The following is a 17,276-nucleotide window of genomic DNA, read 5'->3' as shown; positions in this document are numbered from 1 at the left end:
AAATGTAATTAGAAATTTAATACAAATTATAGATATTTATTTTACTTCTATAATTATGAAATTTTACATATTAATATTTAGAATTTATAAGTATAACAACAAATTTGCGTAAATCTCATATACTTTTTTATTAAATTAAAATTTTACATTCTATACAAGTTTCCAGATTTATTTTAGAAATATTATATTTGTCTGATCTAAAACAGTATAATATTGTTTTTATAAATATTCGATTTACTTAAAAAGATGATTACACAGAAATGAATTCAGAGTATATTAAAATATACTCTGTATTAAAGTTTAAAAACTAAATCTAATATTCAGTCATGTATTCAATATCTTCTCTATATTTCATACTTGTTCTATGTTTCCTGCTATTAACGTCATCACGCAATATAGGAATTATCCTCTGTCCACTTTGTTGTAACGTATAAGAATTAAATGGGGAAAAGATTTCAACTGTAGGTGTTGTTCCTTTTTTACTATCGAAAAGAGGTAGTTGATTCCGTGTGTTATTTTCAATTACGGTATAACAATATGCCAATTGATATATTCGGGTAATTTCTGCAAAACTATGTGCAATTTCAGGATGACAAGCTTTCAATGGGTTTAGTTTACAAGTTATAATTTTCGCTAAATCCAACTCTTGTAAATATAACATGTCTGAAAGCAAATAAACAAATAATATCGAACGTTAGTAGAATTAAAAAAAGCTGTATATATTGTTTCATTAAAATGATGTATTTACATTTTTTTGAATCAGGATAATCATTATGCCTTTTAATAATTATAAGAAACAGTGCTTCACAAACAGAATAAAATACACTGTGTTCTTTATTTTCATCCTCTATATAGTTTGAATGATCCTGCATGTTGATATAATCATGTATCCATTTGGATATTTCAAATTGGACTGCTTTTACTAACCTAATAAAAATAAAATATATAAAATCTATATGTATACCTTTTGTATTATGTGTTACATTATTAAAAACATACCCAGTTGTAACAAATGTTGCTGCAACAAGTAAACTAGCAATATATACTACAGACGATTGTCGTATAATAGAAGGTACATTAGGATTGGATGCTTTCCGCCATAACCAATCTACAAAAGCCTCCGCAACAGCTGTTTTAAAACTACAAATATAGAACATAATATACTGCACGTATTGACTCGCATGAGTGGGTAATATTACTGTTTCAAATATTTGCAATATATCAAAATAGAGACTTCTTAAACATTCCACTTGCAAAACTCCGTTAATAAAACAACAGTTGTACATATATTTTAGGATCAGTTCCATACACATATCCAATTTATGAGCTATTGGATGTACTTTATCTGTTTCTGTTACATTATCTTCTTCAACAACATTATTCACATTACCAAGTATACTGTCACATTCACTAGTATCATCCATTAAGTCCTCATCTTCTTCACTTTCTATCTCTGAACGTGGTATATTTACATCTAATACCATTAACCTATTATGAAACAGAAATCACTTACAATAAAGAACTTACTTTTCATCCTAAAATGATAAAATTAGATTACAGCGATATTACCTGTTAATAATTAGAGATAGAATATCAGATCGTAACTGTGGTGCGTAACTTAATATTTGAATTAATGCATAAACATAAACTTCATGCGTACGAGTTCCATGAACAATATATGGGAACCTTGCTCTAAGAGATTGCAATAGAAGTTTGCTTGACCTTAAACAGATTTTTATAGAAATTATTATATTTTTAAATTTTACTTATGAATTATATACATACATTATTTATAAGAGAGACGGGGGGCGGAGAGCATATTTTATAAAATACTAAAAATGAGGTAGTAAATACTTACATTGGCACAACTTTCAAAATTTTTTGAAGGACATTATGTATATGATTTAATCTTTGAATATCTTCTTCCTTGCATTCTTCATTTTTCCATTCAGCATCGTTATCCTCATCTATACAAAATAAAAATTTTAGTTACAATCCATCGTTAGAGCCACTTATATAACAATAATTTCTTAAAATATACCTGGTTTAAATTGTTCAACTAAATTGTCTATTGTATTTTTAGCATAATGAATTTGCATACAAATTAAATCTTCAATAAATGCTTTGTAAGCAGATGTGACATCTATAGAACGGTTTGTCCATTTTATTTGTAGAAGCGTTTCTACAAATACTTTGTGGATAGGACCAAGTAATGATATACATTGTCTTACATTTGATAAAAATTCTATTAAATCTGTGTCCTAAATTGAGAAGTAATAGATTCAAATTAGAAATATCGAATAATCTTCAATCAAATAAAACTAGGATAATATAAACTATTTCAATAATTACTCAAATACCTTTATATTTGAATCTCGTAGAATACATATTAAATCTTCATAATCTTTTGTTCCATTACCAGCTTCAAAATTATAGATAATATTTTTGAGATTTTTTGGAAGTTTGAAATGTACTCTATTAGATTGTCTAATAAGTTGTGATCTAACTCCAGGAGATTTTAGAATCGACGAGACACTACTAACCCTTGAAGATACAACTGACATCTGTTGAAAAATAATATATCTATCGTTTAAGGTAATTTATCTAAAGCATAATTCTAATATCACAAAATGTACTAATATTAAAACTGTTAAAAAACACTATGTAATGCTTATAATATTTATTAAAACTACCAAGCACACGTATGCAAAAAGGTAAGGAGGTTATGATATATGGTAGCAGAAAATTTGAACGATACTTACTTTCACAATTATATTTATAATTTTCTAATGTGATAATACTTTTAATAATTTCAAATCATACATCTGTTTACATTTCGAACTCGTATTACTGTATAAATATCACTAAGTATTCTCACTCGCCTTTCTTTTCTACATGTGACTGGGCAACCGCTTCCACTGAATACGTACCATTGATTAAGTACAAGATAGACCTGACATTCTATGTTTTTGGAGCCACTTGACCATCTTATAATTTTCGTGTTGTATGCGACATTATCGATTAGGTATAATAGTGGAATGTATATGATAATTCACCATAACAAATCACAGAGGGCATAAGAAACACAGGACAGAAACATCGGACTGAAAGTCCGATATTCCGTATCTGCCTATGTTATGTACATATGCGTATGCTTATGCGAAATGTACATATATATTTACTTTGTCGTGTACTATTTAGTCGTGTCTACCTTATTCTTAGTCGTAATTATTAATGTTATGTAAGTAGTAACTACATGACCGTAATATATACATATCTACGTCATTCTTTTTTATCTACGTTAAATTGATTTTAAAAAAGATTATTTTAACTGGAAACATTGAATAATTAATTTTTTTAAGGGAAGCAAATAGGTACCTGTCCGTTGCGTATAAAATTTTTATAAAATTCGTAGGAAAATAAAAAGGAAATATATTATCAAGTAAATATCATTACACACTAAAAAAAAACAAATCTTTTTTAACGATTAAAAGTTTAAAAATGTGTTACATTTCTATAACAGAACAGAAAAATGTATTCAATAATAAAATATAACGTAATCATTTTGGTTACATTTGGGTAAGTATAATGCAAATAATTAATTACACCAACCAATTTATAAGTGCAACACAGTGGGCATATAACCAAGAACAAGTCATATTCTGTATTATATATTTTTACCACCATTATTATAGTATAAAAAATATAATATATATATATATATATATATCTATTAAAATCACATGATTGGTATTTTTGAAGTAATGAAAAGTAACAATTAAAAGTAATTACAAAGTGATCACAAATTAATCGTAAGCATTGCGATACTCTATAACATCATTGCACCATATGTATAATCACCATATTAAACGATTATAATTATCATAATGAAGTGAACATAACTGATCGAAAGCAATTTTCATTTCTTTTTTGTAACATTTTGTAGACGTTTTTAAAATGTAGGTTGTTACATTTGTCATTCGATCTTTTGGTGTTGCGTCATATACATGTTTTATGTTATGCATTATATTATATTATATCTTCAGTTTAAGTCAGAAAATATTCAAATTTAAAACTACGCCCCGTACTATTTGGAAAATTGCACGATTTTACTAACGATATGATGTAATCACAAACCAATTCATTTTTTATTACTTATGTCAAGGATTAAACTATTATAGCTAGTCTTTTTGTTGTTCTAACAAGATGGTCAGAGTTTTGTCCATATATTCTGGTAAATGATCCAATAACATCCGTGGCATCACAACTAATTCCGTAAATTCTTCTGGTTGTGCCCATCGCATCTCGAATTTCTTTTCTTTCTTATTTTTATTCTTGCTGCAAGAGAAAATGTAATATACAGTTAATTATCCAGTTCTTCTAAAATATTCTTCAACTTTGCATAAACTCAATAGATAAGTACTAGTATTATAAATAAATGTGCATGGAGAAAATAAATAATAGGTAAAATATGAAATAAGTAACAAACCTGTTTTTTGTCTCTTCGGGTTTACATTTGATTATGTGAAGTATTCTACCACCTGTGTATAATTTTACTTTAGAATATCTCCTTTTCGAAATATCTCGCTCGTAAACCCTACTTTCCTATAATATAAATCATTTTTTTTTTTTTTTTTTTTTGGAATATAGTATTATAACGCAAATTAGGTTTTATACGTGGATAAACGAGGAAATGAATAATTTAAATTATATGGTCACGTATGTAAGTATATACCTCTACTGTATTTATATCTCGGTCGTTAAGTAAAGGTGTTTCTCCCGATACAGTGGTAATCATATTATAGGCATTCCATGTATTTTCAAGGTCTTTCTCAGGAATGCCGAATAAAATGTAACCTAACCCGTTTAATACTACTCTATACTGCAACAATAATATTAAAGAAATAAAATTTAAAATATTTCAGATAGTATATGCTAAAATAGATATGTCAGAATCTAAAATATTCGAAATAGGATAAAGATCGCACCTTAGGTAACGGGCAAATACGAAGTGCCATAAGCAAAGACGTTCGAAGATTTTCTATGCTATCAACACTCAGCCTCATTACTAAGTCATCTCCAATGCCTACTGTGAAAACGAATTCCTCCGTTATTCTGGCAAGCTCCCTTGAGAGAAGACCCGCTAAACAAAAAGTTTTTCTTAGTAAAGGTTCTTTAATAATAATTATTATTAATTCAAAAAATTAACCATATAAAGAGGAAGAATCAAAGTTTCTGAAGAATCTGTACCTGGTGTGGAAAATCCATAGACTTTCAGTGATGGATATCGTGGACGTAATAAAAATCCTAACAGAATACCTATACCAGCACCTAGACTGTGACCTGCACATATTTTCTTACATGAAATTGTTGAAAGATTGTCTTAAACATATAGATAAAACTTTATCAGTAAAATTAGATGTCTCTAAATTTCGTTTTAAATTATTTGTTAAATACTTAAAAAGTATCTATTATTTTGGCATGATGGCATTTTTAAGAAATTATATCTTTCTAATTGAAATAAATTGTTTCGTAATCGTTCAAAGAATGACCATGTATATCTCTAAGATGACTAACGAAAAAGATACAAATAAGTAAATTGCGAGTCATTTGTTATCTATACACGAAAATCAATCAGGAATTGAAACATAGAGATCTGCTCAATTCTATACAGATTTTATTTCCTTTTTTATTTATTTTGTACGTAATTTAATAATCTCGTAATATACAATGCATATATCATTCTAACATTTTGTCTACATAATTAAAATATTTGATACCTCGAAAATACGATTGTTTTCAATTTATCGTTGCTCTTGTCAACAAATATTTTATCGTGCGACCGAAAAGAGTAAAAAAGTATTCGTAACATAAAATTGAAAACATTTAAATATTATAGAGACTAATACGTGCAAACCTATAAGCAAAATTGTCTAGCGCACATATAGCATTTCTATTTACCTGTAATAACCAAATCGTAATGAGGATATGTATTGAATGCTCGTTCTAAAACCTTGTTATCATCTAATTTCTTCAAAATCAGCCTAGCACCCGTTATCATACCACTGTGTGCCTATACACGTAACATTTGACGATTATGAATAATTTAAAAGGAAACATAACTTAAACTCAGCGTACAATTTTCTTTGTAAATAGTACGATTAAAAATATTCTTATTGTTAGTTTCATATTGGACTTAAGATACTTACATGGCTGTTTGATGGAACACCTTCGCATACAAAAACATTAGAACCTGCGGCAATATCAGTTATCAAATCACGCATCGAGAGACTACCCCGTATAATAATGACAATGTTATTTTTTTTCTGATCTGCTATTACACAGAACGGTATCTAAAAGTATTTTATAAAAACGATTAAAAAAGCTGTTTCTTTATTGAATATACAGGGTGGTTGGTAACTGGTGGTACAAGCGGAAAGGGGGTGATTCTACGCGAAAAAAGAAGTCGAAAATATAGAATAAAAATTAAAAAAAATTTTTTTTTTTTTAATTTTTCCATCGAGACAACGATCTACAGTGAGATCCGTTATAACGTACCGCATGCGTACCGAGCGAAAATTCAAAGTCGATTTTCTCGAAAACAACGCCTCAAACGAAAAATTTTTATTCTATATTTTCGACTTCTTTTTTCGCGTAGAATCACCCCCTTTCCGCTTGTACCACCAGTTACCAACCACCCTGTATAAATATATAATATTCTTCCTCAATACCAACCTCGCATAAATAGTTTTTAAATGACGCATACAGGATGTCATCCGTCGATAAATCTGATAAAGTTTTCATTCCAGCTAAATAACAGTAGCAACAATTGTCGCCAACAATTGGAATACGTTTTGTTCTGTAGTTACAATGAATTGATCAAAATAGGGTCTCATAATATTAGTTAAAGTAGTACACGTTTTATACTTTTTTTCTTTTCTTAAAGCGCGGTATAATATCGTTTCTATATCGCAATATTTTATTTAAAATAATATTTTACTAAATCGTATTTCAAATTTGAGTCTATTCTTCTTCTATTTTATTTAATATTCTCCTAATTGATTTCCTTTTAATTAATCGTAATAATTCTGTTCACTTATCTCAAATATTTGACAGAAATTTGCAAATAATCGATCTGATTTCTTCAAGAAATCATCATGATCTTTCTACTTACCGAAAACAAGCGCAACAAGTCAAATTCGGTAGAATATGAAAACACCCGGTGCATATATGTAAGTACATAACAAATAACCATCCATAAGCAGCTAATGAGAGTTTTATATAGTAAGCCGCGTTCTCTAAAGACATCCAACTTGGTACATTTTTAAAAATTACAGTTGCATCTAGAACAATAACATTAAGATCGTTTATATTATTTGGAGAGTTTCGAAAGAATATAATTAACTCTTTAGTTACACGAATTCCCGCAAATTAAAATTTAAAAAAATGTTAGAAAATTTTGGAGGAGAATTATAATAATTAAAATATATACCGGAAGTATATTTTGGAGCAGGAAGAATATTTAACCGGCGCAATTCACGAGTTTCTCGCTTTTGCCGAATTCTTAGCAAGATGCATCCTGCGATAATATCTGAAGGAACTAAATCTGTTCCCTGATACAGAGAGCTTAGCAAACCTATAAAAAAGCAATAATTTCTTTATCATGTCAAAATTACCCCTATGACAGACGATAAATATAAAATTGAAAATCTTGCTGCAAATATAGTCTATAAAAAAATGTAAAATGTGTTAGATGTTTGGTGAAGCGTTAAATGGCAAATATAGTCAAAGATAGATAGTTTGGTACGGAGAGGTGTGCGATAATGTTAAAGAATTACGTTGTTTACTGTATTTACAAGTTTGTAATATTGTCAGTAACAGAATCACGACAAAAGGAAATGCTGACAAACTGTGTTAGATTCTACAAAGATTATACATATTTCTTTCTATCAATAGCTATAATTGTTTAGTAAAACAGAGAATGTTTAATTTCTATACATATACTAAGACGTACATTGTAGGCATTTATTTATGCACATTTACCCTCCGGAAAAAAGTTCTGCCTTTCAAAAGTTCAGTATAAACAGAAAGAGATCAACGCCGCGAATTGCAAATATCGTGATATATGAAACGTGTGCGTTGCGCACGGTACATCAAATTATTTTTACTATCCTGCAGTTGTCACGTTTAATTCGTTATATACATAATTCATTACATGCCTTATAATGGACAAACATATTTTATTTTTTCACACCAGTTCGTAAGGATGTGTACGTAGAAGTTTAAGTATTGATATATATATGTTATGTGTGTAGATAGGAGTTCAAAATCTCTGTTAGGAAACTATTTATATATACAAAGTACGTATTTTATCAATGTATACAAAAAATTATCGCTAATATTTACACTAATCAACGACCTTCTATCCTCTTCCACTTGGTGTAGCTCTTGTCTTGACTTTTTACTTTTATGTATTACAAGTTGATACAAGTTTAGGCCAAATCTCCGTTCGTTTAGTTTAATCTTTTTTCCGGCGTTGAAAGCTTTCTTTTAAAAAATATATGACGAAGAAATGACGGTTTCGATTTCAATCACGACAGAACCTTTTTTAGGTCAGTCGTACCTATGTCTCACCAGCAACTTGTTGAAAAGTCTCGTTAGCGTTCTCGTCTTTTCTCATCCACCAGAGAAACTTGAATCTCCGTTGCCAGTTCCTTGAGAGTTTGCCATATTCGACAGAACTTTCTAAATGTTTGTTACTTAATAAGCCTAATGGATCAAAGATCAATGCCAAGCCGAAAATGGTTAGACCTATAAGAATCCAGTCGAAGAACACTAACGCCTGGGTTATCATGATCGTATAATGTTCATAAGTACATTTGACGTTTGATCCAAACAACCATAAACTTCCTAAAATATTCCATGATATCTCAGGTAGGAGGAACAATATTCTGTAAAATCATAATAATATCTTTATTATAATTTTAGAAAAGGAACATCAATTTTGAAAAGAACTCTTGCAGAATTTTTTTACGCGTATACAAGGTGCCTCAAGACGAATGATACAATACCGATCAGAAAATTATTTTACCAACAAAGATGAATTGAAAACGTAGAATGAAAATTTTTCATTCGAAAATTCAGTTCGAAATGATAGTACTCATCGATACTTTGTCGACGACTGAACCGTTATAGGATAGGTATTGTGCTTAGTTAATGAGTCAAGAGTTACGAAAATCTGTCAAACTCGACTGCCCGCAGGAAAGATTCTTTGTAAAAAAAAAAAAAAAAAAAGAAAAAGGTTTGAACACTGAATATAAGAAAATTACGAGTGGAAAAATGTTATTCGTAGAATCGTATTTCCTATTCAATTGTATAATCCTTTATAAAACATCCTGCATATTAGAACACCTGCCTTTTGAATTTAGCGGCAAGTAAAAGATTCACTAATTATTAAGATTATTTGCGCGATAAAACTTTATACTATTCGTATTAATTTGAAGTTGGATTTCTAGAATAACATTGAGACCTCTACAATACGTGCAAATTTTATATCTTCGCGCTAAGATATTACAGTCAAGTTTTATCGAATTGTTAGAAGCAACGAACCTATCATGTATAATGCATTAGCACTAAAAAGTGAAAAGAGTTGACGTCAATAGATATCGCAAACGGAATTCATTTTGTATAGTAATTCGTTAATTGCCTATTCATAATTATGGATAAATGGCGCCGTTTATGATCGATGATAGTAGCTGAAGTTTGTACTTGCAATTAGAAAATTAATAATAGGAATAATAAAAGTATAAAGTAGTTCGTGAAGCGATGCATGTCAGAACGAAGAACATTGTTTTATTTCAGCGGTATTTTATAATGAATGGCGTTGTTCGTCAACGATATGTAAATTGCAGTATAATTTTCAAACGTCTACTTACTTAACTGTCAAGAATGGTTCAACGTGTTTACGAGCGTGCGTTTCCATGATAGATCCTTTTGCGCTCAGTCTTATAATGATGAGCATGAAAAGTATAGACACGACAAGAAATGCAATCTCTCCTAAGAGATACACGCGAACTAACTCTCCACCTAACTGACAACTCCATGTATACTCATAATATCTGACACAAACGGTTACAATTAGGGATAACCTGTGAACAGAGTCAATTACGTAAGGATTAAGATCTCTTAAGGATTAAAAAACTCTTCTTAGTAGTAAGGGTAATTATTTAGGGATGTTAATTAAGAATAATTATCGGGAATTGTTGGGAATTTTACTCGGGATCGGATTAGGAACCCGAAGGTTTGTAACGTTTGGATACCCGGGGTCTCGTATCTTTTATTATAGTCAAATAGTCAAATAGTGAAAATCATTCTGAAGCTAAAGGTTTAGGTACAAAATCTGATCGCGAAAATAAAAAAAAGGCATCTTACTTATGCGTATTTTAGGTACCCGCACGCTCCTAGCAAACATTATCTTTTATATTTGTAGCATACTTAATGTACATACGATTCATTTTCAAATTTTTCAACGATCTGTGAACGATATGCGACATGTGAAAGTAAAGATTTGAGAGAAGTTTTGTTTCTGTTTCTAAACATCTCGCAATGTATGTAGTTAAGCCTTTTTTTATTATTCGTAAACGTCATCCATTGATTTAACCATTCTGCAAGAAGTTTTAAAAGGAATTTCACTATGTATTAGTGACATGTAAAATACCATAATTTATTTTAACAAATAAGAAATATGTTTATATTATCCTTAATTAGATCTATTTAATATAAAGTCTATAATTTAATATAGAATTTATAAAATCAAAATACGAATAAAAACGAGAGACGATTAGTTGTTTACAAAACATGAAACTATTTCTTGGATAATTCTACCTATGTACAATGTATTGCGTACATTTTCGTCATCTTCCTGGAATAATCGAGAAGATTTAAATAATGTTATATGTGTAGATACACATATTATTTAACCGACTAACCATCTCTCTATAAATACGTACTATGGAAGACTTGCGAGTCTCCAGTTCGTCAAAATTCTATAATGATCGTAAAATTTGCATAAATACAAAATAAGGAGGTAATCGAGTAAAATGTGTAAATATAGAAAGGATCGGTTCTTTATGCTTCGGTGGAATAGAGCTGTTAGATCGTCATTTCTGCCAAGGATACACGTCGAAACTAAAGCCATATTATCTGATATTAAAATTTCGAATGTGGTCAGTTTGATTATTCCTACTCTCCACTTTTTTGTTATTTCGCTATTTTTACATATTATTTTTTTCCAACATGTATAGTATATAGTGTATATATTTGTATATATTGTTTATTATATTGTATTATGTTTATATATTTGTATATATATTTGTATATTATATTTATATTTGTATATTATATTTATATTTGTATATATATTATAGTATATATATTTATATTTGTATATTATATTATAGTATATATATTTATATTTGTATATTATATTATATATTTGTATATATAGTGTATATATTTTAATTTGCACGAAGAAGAGAAGAAAATACATATTTATATGTTTCATTGATTCTTAATCAACGAGATTTTGAAACAACTCGATAAAAGATTTCAAAAGCTGAACTTATAAGTTATAAATTTTATTTTTGAGGCGTGATATAAGATTATTAAATTTAACGCCATGCTTCGAGAGCAATGTTATGACCCTGTTTACTATATTTTTAATCATTTAAAACCATTATTTCTTTGCATGTTGGCATTAATTTACAATGTGTGATATTTTAAGTAAAATACGTCGATCAGTTGAAGCTTTAAAGACTATGTGAAGTCTATACAATCTCTAGCAATGTTCCACGTAGGATGAAATTCTCAAGATTCTAGCGTTGAAACTGAAAGAAGACGAACTACTTACCAAATGGATCGAATGAAAATTTCAAAGATACCCGGATAAACAAGGTCGTCGCTCGCAGCTAGCCATGTTCTGCCAAAGAGTTTTATCGCAGGCATTTTTCTGTGGAACATATCGCGATTTGTAAGATTACTTTCTTTATCGATGCTGACTGAATTTTGTATCGCGTAAAACATATTTCGAAAAGGAATAGATGAACAAAATGATACGCGTTTGTTACTCTTGCGAGTTACTATCCATATAGTTGAACGAATAAACGTGTAATTTAATGTTCGGATCAACGTTTCATAATATACATAGCAGGTTCGAGCAGCATGCAATAGTGACCACGATGTTTTACGAGTATAAATTTTCATAGGATTTGGATAACCGAGTATACCGTGACGCACATATTTCTTTGATAGTAAATTACGGATCAGAGAAAGCGCTGAGAGAAAGTCTTTGTCTATCCTACATCTGAGAGTATTGACATAACTTAACTGCGATCGTAACTGGACCCTGACCCTGTTGAACATCAAATCTTTGTCCCAAATATTTTAGAGTTACCTGCACACGCTTCCGTTTAAAAAAGAGATTCGTCTTTCCTCCGTCGCGTGACGTTTCTTGTTTTCAATTCTATATTATTGATTCAGCACATTTTTTACATCGCGCTGTTTAATTAGATAGGATGACTATCTTTTCGATAAGGAAACATTGATTTAGCAACAACAGAAGATATTATATGCTCTATATATTCTTACAATTAACGATAGATCGAATCTATTTGTCGGTGATATATCGTGATCGAAATCGTAAGCTGTCCGTCGCAGACCTATATTCGTCAATGATTTTATAGTAAGTCTTTGACATTTTTATAACTGAAATTTCACACCACACTAATTACTAATTATACGCCTTATCATCGTACATGCTTCTTTAATAAACATGCTGAATCTTCAGATATCTATAATGCCAGATATAGTATTTCTTTTAAGAATATACTCCGGCAACATCTTACGGTATATTCGATTTTCAAGTAATGTAATATTCTTTTTACACTCAATTATTATAGTTGGAATAAATAATTCTATTACATCTCGTACTTGCTTTCGTATCGTAAACGCTGACATGAATTTAAAATTGCGTAAAAACACTTTTTCATTAGTCTGACAACATCTTATGTAGCAAAGTCTATCCTCATACAGCAGCAAATAACCGTCATTCGATTTTTTGTCTAATTTAAATACGTCGCTCTCGCGTGCAAAGCCTTGAGAAAGAGGCATAATATCTTATTGGCGCAATAAATTGGCAATACTATGCGCGTTTCAGGAAACGATATGAAACGGAAGAAACGCTTAATCGATTGAGAAAATTTGAATTTTAAGATATATTCACCTTTTGGAGAAAAATTTCAATTTCAAGATATATTCGCTTCTCGAACAAAACGTCTCGGTATCTCAGTAGAATTTCGGATCATTCACAACATGCCACTTTTCCACAAGCACAATCAGTATTCGAGAGTATCGTCACCAACCTGGTACAGGATGCAGTCCGGTATTTACCGTTTTAGTTACTCGCGCGACGGGTTTTTGATTTCTTCTAATGAGGGAAAAGATAAAACTCGCTTGCACTGACATCCATAGTCGTTCACGATCTAACCATCGATCACGATACGCCGATCCAGCGGCTCCAGTCGATCCAATGGTATCCAGCGTACGCGGAACGTGAGATAGTGTCGAAAGCCGCTGAGGTCAGTTCGCAAGGAATGTGACGCCTTGAGCGAATTTTCGTCTGGTTGTGAAGCTAGCGCGAATTAAAAGGAAGTGGAGTCGAGCTTGTTTGGTAGAAAATTGCATCGGCTCGCGACACTGGATCGGCAAAATGCATATGCAATACACTCCTAACCCGCTCACCTTGTTTCGTAGCATCCCGCGTCGAATCTCACGAGCTGGTTGGCGGTGACTGTCCAGCACGGCCACAACTTTCCCTTCGTTCCTCTCGATCACACGTTCCTTCGCTTACGAAAAAACCAATTGCTTCTCATGGGGATATACAGTAATGGTAGGAGTAGATATCCCTAGTATCCCGCGTTTGCAACGATCCGAACACTTCGATTTTTCACTAAAACTGTGAAAGGAATTTATAATTTATATTATATTCGACTTTTATAAATAAAATATGAAAAAGTTTTAATACGTCCTGATTTCCGTGACCAGTATGGTGTAAATATATAAGAATATTCTATAAATACACATTTTCTTCGAACAATTCCATTGAATATATAATAACGTAACGTTATTAGGCACGATGCTTCTTTTTCCGATGACGCATGACTGTTCTTAGAACAAAGTATAAAACTTATCTTCGCTTTCTGCCTGCGTATGTGCATCGTATATCGTTTGATAAATTTTGTACTATTTCTTACCTATATGAAATTTTCTGCGGTATTAATATTAATATCTATCAGTATCAGTATCAGTATCGGTGCGACACCCTGATGAACTCAACTGCATTGTTATCGAAACAGCGGAATTCTTTCCTTTCTGGATACGGCCGTTTCCCGGAAGCCTCAAACAGCGTTACACGAAACAGCGTTAATTGTATCAGTGCTAAGTGTAACAGTCTGAATACCATACCTAATCGGGTAAAATATTTTTTTTTGAAAATAACTAATATTCTAATAGAACCAAATAGAACATTTAATATTCTAGCGTACATTTTTTGTCTTCCTTTTTTATGCTTTACACGTGAATTCGCTACAGCTACGGGATTTACACACGTTTAAAAGCATAACTGTCCTACTTGCGAGAAAAACCAGCTGCCTTAAAATCCTCGTGTCGTTTTCATGTAAAGGAGATAAACGAAACCAACAATGTTGCTTTTCTAAAATATTTTAATTTTATCTACCACTTTTTATTTTTACTATAGTTCCAAAAACAGAAGTTGTGCAAAAGTATTTTTGAAAGGTCAGAAATTTTGCATAAATGGTTTTGCGTAAAACTCTGCCACGTTTAGTGATATACGATATGCTTTTGCAAGAAAAAGTTTATAATGTTTTCCCAAAACTATAAATTCTTGTGAATTCTTTCAATTTCTGTGATAAAAGTATTCAGAAAAATATTTTCAAAAAATTTGACTGAATAGTATAATAAAGTATATAATAAAGTATAATGCAAGAAATAATAATTAATTTTAGTAAACAATTTATATCTAGTTGGAGAATAAATGATAAGATATAACATCTTCTGTGCATATTGATTACCTTCCTATATACGAGAAGTCCAGCATCCACTTATAAGCAATATTATATAAATTTTCATGTAAATTGATACGCGTAAATAAATGGTACTTGTAATTATCTTGTTTGTAAATTATCTGTTAAAAACTCCGAACTGAAAAAAAAGCGTCAAAACATATGAGTATCCTAAGATAAATTAACAAAATAAAAATATAATTTAGTCTATAGCATGTCAGAAAACAAGGATTCAGAACTTAAATTATTTCTATTGTACAAGACATCGATTATAAGAAGTGTAAAAAATATTGAATTAAGATACAAGCTATAATCAACTTTTTGTGTAAGAGATTTATATATTTGCTTAGTATTTAAAACAACTACTTTCAACAAGGTAATTTAAAAAATTTGCATATTCTTTCAGTCATTTATCCGTGAAAATAAAGAGTTTAATTATAGAAACGGAGATAAAAATATTATGCCATAACAGGATATTATCGCCTACCTACAAAGAAAATATGAATCAAGCCATGGAACTATACATTTTTCTATATAAAAGATGATTCTCCTTTCAATGTCTGACTACATAACATCCACATACGTATAAATAATTAATGAATATTCCATCCGTTTAATTTTTTCCCTTTTTTCCGTCTCATATACATATTTCGCTCTAACTACACCGATTGTCGTGCATGTATAAATTATACTCATTAACTATTCTTACTAATATTTTACTATATACGTATATACGTATAGCCTGTAATATTGATTTGAACCAGTCCTTTAAAAAGCTAAAAAGTTTAACGGATTAAGAAACATGAATTCTTATATTTTTCGTTAATATCTGTTTACGAATTTTAATAAATATCCGTCTACTGCTAGAAATTAGAAAAAAATTGCTTCGAAAGATACGTTGACTCGAGTGTAATACTATAAAATAGCCTTGATTTTATTGAATCCGTTTTACTTAGCGCTATAAGTAAACAGTGTAGTGAAGCTAATAAAAAACTAGTTCCAAAATGGTAATAGACAGATATCACATGTTAGATGCATAATTATTTGTTTTTTCAATAGTTCGGTCATTAATAATGCATTACAGTATTGAAATCCAATAAGAATTCAATATGTAGCATTCAATATGCACCATCGATAAAATTCATTGCTTACGCTCTATGTTATATATAAAAATAAAATTAAAAATGATATACATTATTTAATATCAATTTTTCAAATATCTTTTTGTGTAGATTAAAAAATAATTTAGATGATATATAATAACATAATTATCCAATACCTATATATATATATATATATATATATATATATGAGCAGAAAAATATTTTACGACACAAGATTATTTGATATATGTAATTGCTACATTTTATTTTTCAGTAAATTATCTCATTATATCGTTATATTTTACAATCTTATATCAGCAACGCACATGTGTGTAGTGATTTACACTTGTTATTAATATTTTAGTCGGGTTACAATTACAATTACAATTTTTCAAAGTTAAGTAATGAAAATATCGTCAAAATTGAATTTCTTAAAACGATATTTTATTATCGGACTACCTTTAAATGCACTATGACAAGAGCCATATGCTTTTTCTAGTCATAAATATCTCGCTGGATAATTGCGAATACAAACTTCATTTCACCGCTTCGAAATAAAAATGAACTCTTGAATTTTTACATGTTTTCGTTATCAAAAAGATCTCGTTATTTAAAAGCATAACTTCTTATTAATTTATACAAGTTTGCTTTTATCCAGTTAAATTTTTTGTAGAATGTTTATTATACTCTTTGTATAATATTCCCTTGTTCAATTAATATGATATCGTATCGTAATATAATAAGATCGGCATGTGCTCGGTTTCTGTCACTATCTCACGAGGTCACGTATTTCTTAAATTTCGCTCTGAAACGAAAAATGACCGCTTTTATAACGTTAACTATGATAGACGAGTTACAAGGAAGCTACGTTACAGTTACTTTAATTACAGGAAGCAACACAATTTTTACGAAAGTAGACCTCGGAGTCAACGTTGTTGTACCTCTTGTGAATCACTTCAATGTGTTCAAGTTAATTACATACCCTTTTTCGTTGGAAGCAAAAGTATACAACTATAGAAGAAACAAAATACAGTAT

The 17,276-nt window shown here is 30.0% G+C and overlaps 2 protein-coding genes across 7 annotated transcripts; both read right to left on the bottom strand.

Moving 5' to 3' along the window:
• Positions 1-109: 109 nt before the first annotated feature.
• Tif-IA (RNA polymerase I-specific transcription initiation factor RRN3 homolog Tif-IA) lies at positions 110-2,902 on the bottom strand. Its single transcript, XM_069114702.1, has 8 exons — positions 2,763-2,902; positions 2,361-2,564; positions 2,042-2,261; positions 1,859-1,967; positions 1,570-1,722; positions 1,000-1,488; positions 749-927; positions 110-663 (listed from the first exon to the last, which is right to left on the bottom strand). The coding sequence occupies exons 2-8, from the start codon at positions 2,562-2,564 to the stop codon at positions 314-316; spliced, it is 1,704 nt and encodes a 567-aa protein (XP_068970803.1). The 5' UTR covers positions 2,763-2,902; the 3' UTR covers positions 110-313.
• LOC138180649 (diacylglycerol lipase-beta) lies at positions 2,666-13,991 on the bottom strand. Of its 6 annotated transcripts, none has more exons than XM_069114696.1 (15): positions 13,798-13,991; positions 13,280-13,687; positions 11,909-12,007; positions 9,936-10,148; positions 8,635-8,951; positions 7,493-7,636; positions 7,175-7,343; positions 6,736-6,859; positions 6,210-6,353; positions 5,962-6,073; positions 5,251-5,343; positions 4,989-5,143; positions 4,736-4,882; positions 4,490-4,605; positions 2,666-4,338 (listed from the first exon to the last, which is right to left on the bottom strand). In XM_069114696.1, the coding sequence occupies exons 3-15, from the start codon at positions 12,001-12,003 to the stop codon at positions 4,182-4,184; spliced, it is 1,986 nt and encodes a 661-aa protein (XP_068970797.1). In that variant the 5' UTR covers positions 12,004-12,007; positions 13,280-13,687; positions 13,798-13,991; the 3' UTR covers positions 2,666-4,181. The 6 variants fall into 6 exon arrangements, with proteins under 6 accessions (XP_068970797.1, XP_068970799.1, XP_068970801.1 ...); XM_069114698.1 differs by having other exon boundaries at positions 13,419-13,687; positions 13,798-13,987; XM_069114700.1 differs by having other exon boundaries at positions 13,447-13,687; positions 13,798-13,987.
• Between the last annotated feature and the right edge of the window lie 3,285 nt (positions 13,992-17,276).

Source organism: Bombus flavifrons, chromosome 6 (genome assembly GCF_040668555.2).
Source record: "Bombus flavifrons isolate JBK064 chromosome 6, iyBomFlav1_principal, whole genome shotgun sequence".
NCBI lineage: Eukaryota > Metazoa > Arthropoda > Insecta > Hymenoptera > Apidae > Bombus > Bombus flavifrons.
This window is presented reverse-complemented; position numbering and strand designations above follow the sequence as displayed.

Coding starts and splice junctions, on each gene's coding strand:
- Tif-IA (XM_069114702.1), bottom strand. CDS start 2,564: ATGTCAGTTGTATCTTCAAGGGTTAGTAGTGTCTCGTCGATTCTAAAA. Junction 1,723..1,858: donor ATTTTGAAAGTTGTGCCAAT/GTAAGTATTTAC, acceptor AATCTGTTTAAG/GTCAAGCAAACTTCTATTGC. Junction 928..999: donor GCAACATTTGTTACAACTGG/GTATGTTTTTAA, acceptor TATTTTTATTAG/GTTAGTAAAAGCAGTCCAAT.
- LOC138180649 (XM_069114695.1), bottom strand. CDS start 12,018: ATGTTCCACAGAAAAATGCCTGCGATAAAACTCTTTGGCAGAACATGG. Junction 8,952..9,935: donor GAACCATTCTTGACAGTTAA/GTAAGTAGACGT, acceptor ATGATTTTACAG/AATATTGTTCCTCCTACCTG. Junction 6,860..7,174: donor ACTTGTTGCGCTTGTTTTCG/GTAAGTAGAAAG, acceptor TTGTAACTACAG/AACAAAACGTATTCCAATTG.